At 41.9% G+C, this 10,321-nt stretch overlaps 1 protein-coding gene across 5 annotated transcripts in view; it reads left to right on the forward strand.

The window, feature by feature from the left end:
* Window positions 1–9,267, forward strand: part of plekhg5b (pleckstrin homology domain containing, family G (with RhoGef domain) member 5b) — an 86,654-nt gene extending 77,387 nt beyond the window's left edge. For all 5 annotated transcript variants that reach the window (XM_074643301.1, XM_074643304.1, XM_074643303.1 and 2 more), the window contains 11 exons: window positions 1,004–1,099; window positions 1,366–1,566; window positions 3,542–3,652; window positions 3,760–3,909; window positions 4,893–5,030; window positions 5,154–5,273; window positions 5,439–5,571; window positions 6,122–6,237; window positions 6,355–6,473; window positions 7,547–8,608; window positions 8,831–9,267. In XM_074643301.1, the coding sequence (XP_074499402.1) occupies window positions 1,004–1,099; window positions 1,366–1,566; window positions 3,542–3,652; window positions 3,760–3,909; window positions 4,893–5,030; window positions 5,154–5,273; window positions 5,439–5,571; window positions 6,122–6,237; window positions 6,355–6,473; window positions 7,547–8,608; window positions 8,831–8,840 (2,256 nt within the window). In that variant the 3' untranslated portion in view covers window positions 8,841–9,267. The remainder of the gene's footprint in view (window positions 1–1,003; window positions 1,100–1,365; window positions 1,567–3,541; window positions 3,653–3,759; window positions 3,910–4,892; window positions 5,031–5,153; window positions 5,274–5,438; window positions 5,572–6,121; window positions 6,238–6,354; window positions 6,474–7,546; window positions 8,609–8,830) is intronic.
* The last annotated feature ends 1,054 nt before the right edge of the window (window positions 9,268–10,321 follow it).

Raw genomic sequence — 10,321 nt, forward strand, 5'->3', positions numbered from 1 at the left:
GCAATAAATCTGCAAATGGAAATTGAAATATAATATACATCTGATGTGAGAATTTTTTTATAGGATACTCCAAAAAAAGGTCAGACTAACCTCCCTTCAGCATGAATGAAAAAATACATAACCCTCCTTTCCCTCCCGAATAATTGTCATACAGTCCCTTATAAATGTTCACATTGGCCTGCTTCCTGGTTTTGCGTCAGACTCTTACTTCCTTATCAGCTGACCTGGTTCCCAGAATGATGCTTAGATAGCAATTTCCTATCACGCTGCTGTCCGTAACCGTGCATGCCGATGTAAATGATAGCACCCATCGTGCACCTGTTCCGCCTGTTAATGTGTAAATGACCAATCAGGGCAGGGAGACGGAGCGGTGTCACCGCTCAGCTGCTACACAGTCACCTCTGACTGTACATTCACCCCTGACAGTTAGATAAGACACTTCACTGACTTGATTGCTTGATGTTGTTCAGTAATCAAGCTGGTAATGTGAGTAACTAGGAATTAAAGTTATTCTCGTGTTTGAGAGCATGAATGAATGAGTGAATAGTTTTATTTACATGACTGTAAAGACAAACAAACAATAATAAAAAAAAAATAATGTAACAAAACAGAATCTACATTTATGCATCAGTTTGTGTCAGTAAACCATTGTCTGTCTGATTAGGATTTCACCCATCCATCAAAAAGTCAGCAGAACATTATTAAAGAAGTATTAAATTAAATCTGCAGACCCAGAGGGCACTTTATGACATACCTTATTTTGATAGAGCTGTTATAAATCTCTACCTCCATAATATTTACTGTATACAGTGTCACACATTTTGGTGTGTGAGACCAAAGAGTCGACCTGATATTAACAAGTGAGGTGTTACAGACATACCTGGACACTACAGTTTCTATCACAGCTATCAAGATGTGTGACACTCTCTAAATACATAATAATGTAATAATCTGTGAATCTGTTTGTAATATTTAATGATATTATCTGTGTTTGTGTGTGCAGACATTGACAAGGCGACAGTTCCACCAGCAGGAGGCAATATGGGAGCTGCTGCAGACGGAGGCAACTTACATAAAGAAACTCCGAGTCATCACTGATGTAAGTTCAAAGAAGACTACTGTAAAGATTATGTACAGATACAAGTCTGGCTGTTGTGTAAGATCAACTGGCTTCTGTACTGAGATAGATAAGACACACAATGAACCTCTTGTTAAGGTCTCAGAATAGACAAGCCTTTATCATTACTCAATAAGCCGGAGAAAAAGAGTTTTAACCTGTGATGTGTGATAACCTTTTGGTTTTAAGAGCTTTTTGTCAGCTTAGTCTTAAAGCAAATTCATATTATTTTGTGTCACCCTGTACAGCTGTTCCTGAGTGGGCTGCTGAACCTGCAGGAGAGCGGCCTGCTGATGGAGGTGGAGCCCGCCAAGCTGTTCAGTAACATCCAGGATCTTGTCATCCTCCACACGTCCCTGTGGAACCAGGTCATGCTGCCCGTCCTGGAGAAGGCCAGGCAGGCCCGGGCCCTGCTCGACCCCACCGACCTTCACCACGGCTTCAGGACGGTCAGTTCAGAATCACATTGTAAATATATTCCGGTATCTCCACAGGTACCACAAAGAAAGGGTTATCAAGAAACCATGAACCGGTGGACTTTACTACTAAACACTGATTAGTTTGCGGCTTTGTTAACCAGGCTAATAAGTCATTTAACAAGCTGATTGATTACCGTACTGGTGGTCTCAGTCAAACCCGCCGACCTCGACCAAATCTTCAAAAATATAACTGAATACATCAATAATTAATACACTTGGTGAAATGGAGTGTAAAAAGAAAACCTAATATTTTACCTTAACCTTCAATCATAGGGCTTCTATTGATCTCTCAGTAGCTAATTTTGTTTTTCATCTCCTTAGTCGCTTCCTTTGGACCACAATGGAATTAAGTGTTGGACTGTACTGTATTATCCTTGACATTTTGTAGGTATTTAATGTCTTCTCTCATAATGTCAAACTAAAGTAAAAACGTCTAATTCCTCAGTAAAATGTTGCGTGTTTGCTTTATCAACTGGTTTAAGTTATCTTTCATAACCAACTGATTGAAGGTTACAGGAAAAGTGTTTTAAGTGTATATTTCTTTTCACACTCCATTTTCATTATTCAACCAACTACAGTATTGGAATGTAATTAAGTACATTAACTCAAGTATTGTACTTTAAGTACAATTTTCATAACATGACTTTACATGTTATGCTACTTTCTACTTCGACTCCACCACAATTCAGATGGAATTTTTGTACTTTTTACTTCTCTACATATATTTGACGGCTATAGTTATTTCACAGAAAGATGTTACAAACAAAACTAAGACAGTGTAGAATAACTTGCCAAAGAGTATATAAAGTAGTTCAAATTAGCTTCACATTAATTAACTACAACAATAAAATACTTATACGTTATCACACATCAGTAGGCCAATACTAACGTAATAGCATATACAATAATATGCACTACTTTTACTTTTGATACTCTTTGTACAGTTTGCTTATAATACCTCTGTACTTTTATTTGAGTCAAATTTTGAATGCAGGACCTTGAGTCGATCATTTTTAGAGTTTAGTATTGCTACTTTTACTTAAAGGATCTGAGTACTTCTTCCACAACTGTATCATTTATTGATGTATTCAGTTATATTTCTGATTTTGATAACATTTTGATAACCTATATTACCCAGTACACTATATGTAAATGCAGTTTAGAGCTACACACTCTCTCTTCATTTTCAGCACCTGTATTTCTTATAGTGTTGTCACAATATCAAATATCTGACTTCGATACGATACCACGACAAAAACCTAAATCATCAGGAAAAGCAATGGAATAATAGATGACAGAACATGGAACTTAAATTTCAAACAATTTTTAAAACAAACAGAAGATATTTTGTCAACGCAAGGCAGTGGAGGATGTGAAAAGAAGCCATAAAACCACAGAGAGTGAATTTATTGTACCATAATATGTTCCTACATTTTAATATCCAACCAGGACTCGAGAAACCTGAGTATTGGCGCAACTGATAACCCCCGGCTACAGCACTTTAGTGCCCTATTTTGTTTCATGCGTCTGCTTTGTCGACAAGCTGTGGACGGTCTGCAAAGCACTTGTATTTGCAGCGTGCATATGAGAGAAAAAAATAAATGTTGGCACGGCCATTACGCCTGCAGGGGGTGGGAGCAGAGCGCTGCACGCACACACACATTGCACCGCGGTCGCACATCGACACAATTCATAAACGGCTCTTATTAAAACACTGTCAATCTTAAAGTACCGGTACTAATAAAATAGGTTATAGTACCATTTTTAACGGCAGGGTATTGCGATACCTTTCTAGTATCGGTATAACGTGCAGCACAAAATTAATTACCATAAAAACATAATTACAGTGTTTGCTTTAGACTGAGTCATAAGTAAACATGTTTTCCCTCATGTCGATGTTAGTAATAACTCTGACGCATGTCTTTGTTTTTGTTTGCGTGTTCAGTTTGGCTCCAGATTCCAGCCCTACATCATTTACTGCATGGAGGAGGAGGGCTGCATGGAGAACATGCGCACGCTTCTCAGGGACAATGAGCTCTTCAGGACCTACGTCACGGTCAGTCAGCCTTAAAGCTAAACCCAGATATCTACAGTACGCTCCTCGTTAGTTGTCTTCTGGCTCACTAAATGTTTGATTTCCTGTCTTTGTGTGGCTCGGTTCAGTGGGGAGAGACCCATAAGCAGTGTAACCGTCTGAAGCTGGCCGACATGTTGGCGAAGCCTCATCAGAGACTGACCAAATATCCACTCCTACTGAAGAGCGTTCTCAAGAAGACGGACGAGCCATCGGCCCGTGATATTGTCAACAGCATGGTAAGAACAGTGGTGGAATGGAACCACGCACGTTAAATCAATACTCTACTTTAGTACACCTTTGAGGTATTTTTGTACTAAGTTGTGCTTCTACTCCACTACATTTCAGAAGTAAATGTTGTACTTTTTACTGCACTACATTTATTTGACAGCTTTAGTTTCTTTACAAATTCAGATTTTTGCATACAAAACATTTGCTGCTACATTTTGGGCTCTGGGTAATTGTGATGAACATTCCTCACTATTTACAAAATTTTTACAAACGAAACAATCCATCGATTAATAGAGAAAATAATCATTAGTTAAGAGTTCAAAATGAGCTCCACCTCAACCTAACTGCAACAGTACAATCTAAGTAATAATGATCTAATACAGTATAACAGTCACAGGGGACATTTTTCTGCATTGAGTACTTTTACTTTTTCAAACTTTAAGTACATTTTCCTGATTATACACCTACATACTTTTAAGTAATGTTTTCAATGCAGGACTTTTACTTGTACCACAGTATTTTTAGTACTTTTACTTAAAGGAACAGTGTTTAGGATCTGGCGGTATATAGCGGTGAGGTTGTCTACGAGGGAAGTGGTGAAGCGAAGAGAGAGCAGCGACAGGATGACTGCCTCAAGCAAAAAAAAATAAAAATAGGATAGATGGTTGGACAGCGAGTTTCGCGAGAGTTTTTTGCAGATCTCAGATCAGATTTCACAGTTTGCGGGTTACCTTTTAGACACAACCTGGAGGGGACCCGCTCTCTATGTAGATATAAACGGCTCATTCTAAGGCTTCGTATTTGCAGGTGATTATACACTACAGAAAAGAGACTTATAAATATTATATTCCATTTCTGCCAATAGATCCCCCTAAATTCTACACACTGTTCCTTTAAGTGAAAGATCTGAATAGTACATCCACCACTGGGCAAGGGTGTAGAAAAATGGAAAACATATGCTAATAGGATTTCTGTGTTTTCCCTCCTCCAGGTGGCCGCAGTAGAGGACTTCATCAACAGCGTGGAGTCCGAGATGCGACATCGTCAGGAACAACAGAAGCTGGCCACCATCTCTGCCCGTATAGACTCCTACGAAGCCGTAGAGGGCAGCAGTGAAGAAGTGGAGAAGGTAAGAAACCATTTACTGGGTCTCCGGTGCTTTCCCACGTCTTCCTAAAAAAAAAAAGCTCTGTCAGATATGACACTTCACGTAAGATTCGGCCTCATGCTTTTGACTTTTCCCCCCCATCAGATCCTCAAGGATTACAACTGCTTCGACCTCATGGCTCCCATGATAGGAATTTCACCGAAGGAGACTCGACAGCTGCATCTTGAGGGAGCGCTGAGGATGAAAGAGGGCAAAGACAGTAGGGTAAGACCGACTCACTCGATGAAGTCTTCTCATCTTTATACTCAACATCTGCTTTCTCACGTTTGCTTCGGTCGCCTCACATCTCACATAAAATGGTTTGACCTACTAGAACAAAGAGAAATTGTGTTTCTGTCAGACCTGAGACGAGTTTATGTCCTTCTGTAGATGGACGTCTACTGTGTCCTGTTCACCGACCAGCTGCTAATTACCAAGCCAGTGAAAAAAGTGGAGAAAGTCAAGATCATCCGCCAGCCTCTCCTCATTCACAACGTCGTCTGTAAGGAGCTCAAAGACCCTGGTGAGTGCTCAACTAATGATCATTTTGATCATTTAGACACATTCAAAAATAAATTATATTGACAAATCTGAAGTCTTCAAATTACTACAGTCGAAAAAACAAAGTTATTCCATTTCTACTATGAACCTATTAGTGTGGTTGCTGTTCATCTCTCCCTCTCCCTCCATCTATCCCCTCCCTCCCTCTATATATCTGTCTCTCTACCTCCCTCTCTCTATCCCTCCTGCTCTCTCTCTTCTCCTATCTCTCCCTCCCTCTATCTCTGTCTCACTATCCCCCTCCTTCTATCCATCTATCTCTGTCTTTCTGCCTCCCTCGTTCTATCCCTCCCTCTACCCACCATTCTCTCTATCCCTCTATCTCTCTCTGCCTCCCTCCTTCCATCTCTCTATCTCTGCCTCCCTCCTTCCATCTCTCTATCCGTCTCTCCATCTTTGCCTCCCTCCTTCCATCTCTCTCTCTCTGCTACTGAGATTCGACTGTAGACTTGAATCTGGATAATTAGCTGTGACTTTTCTCCAGATGATACTGATTTGTTGTGTCTCTGTAGGCTCATTCATCCTCATCTACCTCAACGAGTTTAAGAGTGCAGTAGCAGCCTACACTTTCCAAGCCAACAGCGCCACCCAGGGGCGAAGCTGGATCGATGCAATCTGCAACGTCCAGGTTAGAGAGCCACTTCAGTGCTTATTAAATGTTTAACACGTACAGTATATGATAAGATTCAGGCAGTCAGAATGTTGTGGTTCGCATACTTAATGTACCTGTATAATGACCCTGCAGAACCAGCACCAGAAGCTTCGCAAGGAGGAGCTCCTTCAAGAGGAGGAGGAGGAAGATGAGAGCAGCAACTCCACCCCAAGTTCCCCATGCCTGAGGCACGAAGACCAGCAGAACTCAAGGTACTACAGTGTTCAACGCAACTGTAATAGATTACTATTGTAAATATAATTTCATCATTCAAAAATAGCTAATTATACTCGCTTGTTTTCTTGACAACGTTTAGATATGGTTGGAATCATGTTCTGGTCAAAAGATGAGATTGAAATCCACGTTAACTTAAAGGAATAGTTCAGCATTCACTTACACAGTACTAGTAGTTGTTGTTGTAGTCGTACTAGTAAGCCCAACGATCCACTTAAAGCCAAGTTCATACTACACGACTTTCAATGCCGTCAGATCGCTGTACTGCTAACACGACACAACTTTCTGTCTTGAAGTTAGGGCTGCACGATTATTCATTGACTTTAGCAACAAAATATTTCACATTTAAATAAACAGAGCGCTGCTTTCACGTCCATGTTGTGCTACATTCCTGCTAATGTAGGATACAAATTAGAGCTGCACGATGGTGGAAAAAACTGACATTGCAATTTTTTTTCCTGTATGATATATATTGTAATATAGGCATATTCACCCGACATTTTGTATGCTGCATTTTAAAGTTAAATGCTTCAATCTGGTGCACTTTGAGCAAAATTAAGAGGCTAGATAAACAATATTTTGCTCTTGTAAATTATTTAAACATAAGCTGATTGGTCCACAAAGCATGGTTAACGAGACAGGTTTCGTGTTTCAAGGTGAGTCGGGAGTGTTGCCGACATCATCTCAGACCCCTCGCACTGAGGACAGTCTGTCCAGATTGACAGTCTGTCCAGATTGACAGTCACTCGAGCATCGAGGTTTCCCCTCAACCCGTGTCTCGCACTCTCATTCGCTGTAGCTCCCTGACAGACTCTTCAACAGGTCCAGTTATTTAGCATGCTAGATATCTGGAATGTGTCTGCGATGCACTAGCGAGCCTCTCAGCTCATGTCTTTGAACAGTTCACTAGTAGTATTTGAGCACCGCGTCAGATTTGCCTCTGAACTGGGGCTTTTGTCTGGTAGATCCAAAAACTGTCTGCAAGTGGAAAATCAGGGCTAAAGTCGAGTAGTGGTGAACTTGTCATAACTAAGCAAATCTCTCCTTTCAGTCAATCAGATGGTTCCACTGAGACCCTGTCGGTGATGGACATTGATGAACCAGGCGAACACCAAGAGCCCCCGTCCCCGAACATGAACCTCGAGGGAACCAGTAAGAAAGACTCCGATGTGGCTCTCCTGTCTGAGAGGACTGAGGTCCAGCAGTCTCAGTCCACGAGCTCCAGCAGAGTTCAGCTCAGTGTTTACTCTGAGCGCGATCAGGAGACGGGTCCCGACGGCGAGGAGCTGGACCCCCAGTGTCGCTCTCTCTCCATGGACAGCGCCTACGGCACCCTCTCCCCTGAATCCCTCCTGAGAGAACTTCAGCCTCAGCCCGGCCAAAGTGAAGGAGAGGAGGCTGAGGAGGACGAGGGAGACGGGGAGGTCGAGGAGGCGGAGCAGGAAGAGACAGAATTTGAGGAGGTAGAAGAAGAGCAGGAGGAGGAGGAGGATGCTACCTCACTGGGGTCCCAGGTGTCAGTAGTCCAGTCTTCTAAACCTCGCCGGCGGCCTCATGTTCAGTCCCGAGTCCCCTGCCTCCTGAAGCTGCCCACTATGACCTTATCCCGCTCTGAGGACAATCTGCTGCAGCGCCTCCAGGGTGAAACCCCCGCATCCCACCACACACACTCACTCAGCTCTAATGAGCAGGACCAATCAGAATGTAGGGACAAGGACACGTCACCTCTGGCACACAGTAGAAGCCTGACGGAGTTGGGCCCAAACTGCATGGAGCTGTTTTCCAGTGACCTCGACCAGTCTGACGACAGCTTGATTATGAGCATGCCCTCCCACAAACTCTGTGCCACCCTGAGGAGGGCGCAGGCCAGGCACGGCCACCCGGCAATCGCCGAACTGCGCGAGGGTAATGAGTCCCAAAGCAACAGCTCGGACGGGGAAACGGCTCCATCTGCCTGCGTAGAAAGGACAAACAAGTCAACAGCCACCGAGGATTCGGGGGAAGCGTCACCTAAAAAGAGGAAATCACCGGCCCAGCAGCACAAGAAGCTGACACTAGCTCAGCTGTACAGGATACGCACCACTCTGGTCCTCAACTCCACACTCACTGCATCGTAAGTCGTTCTTCCTGTAATACCAGTATTATGAATTAGTTTCCTTGCTAAGTTACTGAACAGTAAATATGAAGCAGTAGTTAGCTTAGCAAAGACGTGTATATCCCCAAATGTTGAATTAATCAATTTGAAGAAAATTATATTGAGTTTGATTCTAGATTTAGTATTTTCTTACTTTAGGGAATATGTGTATTCATGTTTTTTGTCTTTTCTTTTTTCTAGGGAGGTATAACCACTCTTCCAAACAGCTGACCAGTGGCATTTGAGCATAATAAGGAACAACGTTTGTTTTGCTTCGATGGGACTAAATTTCTTGAGACACAAATGCACTCTCTCTCTTGCTGCCCTCTCCCTTCTGGTTGCTTTTTTTGGACATTGATCGTACCATTTTTTGCATTTGAACATTTTTTTCTTTGCTGTTGCATTGAATTTCTCGAGTGGAAGGGAGAGGCAGAGAGACATTAACTGCTTGCACTTTGCAACGGAAGTAGCATTATAGGGGCTGGGACCTTAAGGTGGACTGGAGGGGGTGTGTGTGCACCGGAGTGGAGGTGGATTTGAATCCTGCATCTTCTCTGACTCTGGTAACGGAGGCAGAGAGAGGAACACTAAGTTTTGAAAATGCTCTCTACACGTGGCTAAAAAAAAAAAAAAAAAAACAGCACCTAGAACGTCCTCCTAATATTTATACTACTCCTGGTTTGCTTTAACAAAAGAAAAAAAAAGAAAATTGCACAGTTATCTATGTTAAGTAGAAGAATCACTAAGGAGTGAATTTACAGTCACACAATGAATTAGAATTTATTGTTTGTGTCTGCTTGTGTACAGATGTGTGTGTGTGTGTGTGTGTGTGTGTGTGTGAATGTGTGAATGAATGTCTTCTGTTTTGAATAATAACATGATCCTCGATTCCTGACTGAACCAAAACTCATGGTGCCTTCAAATGGAACTCGTGAGCTCGTGTTCACAACATGGGAAGTCGTATAGCAAGTGGGTAACATAATGCAGGAGATGCAAAGGCATAATGGCAGAGGAAATAAATGTCCTCAGAAATATTATAAAACTAAGAAGAAAAACAATATACGACTAAAATTACAATATATTTGCTTATTATGCACCGATATATGAACTTCCACGGCCTCCGCCATTTCTGACAACGTCAAACACCTCACAATTCGTGAACTCTGAGCTTTCAGAAACGTTCCACTTACGAGGTCGTGAATACCACAAGAGGGGGGCGTTCATATGGACTCTTCTCGTGAACACGGTAAACACGACCCCACTTGAAGGCACCATTAGTCCCATCTCCTGTGAATACGCTAACACACCCAAAGATGGAAGTAGCCTGGAGATTAACAACAAAGTGCACCCAAAAGGTCCAATATAGCAATCATGTTTCAACACACAGATGGAATCCTTCTTTACTGTTAATCTTGGTTGAACTAATGAGAGTTGATTTCCTACAAAATAAACTGACTGAATATGGGTGACTAAAGCTATTTTGAGGAATTCCCTGCACTATATATGGGTGTTTCTGCAACTATGGGTATTTTTAAGTTCCAGCAATGAAATTTTGGATTTGTGTTAAATTTGCGGTGTAATGCATGATAAATATATGCACAGTGTTATTACGCATCTTGACATAAAAAATAATTACTAAATAATGTGAATTAATACAATTTATCAAGCATGTTTTGGGTCCAAACACCACTT

Source organism: Sebastes fasciatus, chromosome 8 (assembly GCF_043250625.1).
Source record: "Sebastes fasciatus isolate fSebFas1 chromosome 8, fSebFas1.pri, whole genome shotgun sequence".
Taxonomy (NCBI): domain Eukaryota; kingdom Metazoa; phylum Chordata; class Actinopteri; order Perciformes; family Sebastidae; genus Sebastes; species Sebastes fasciatus.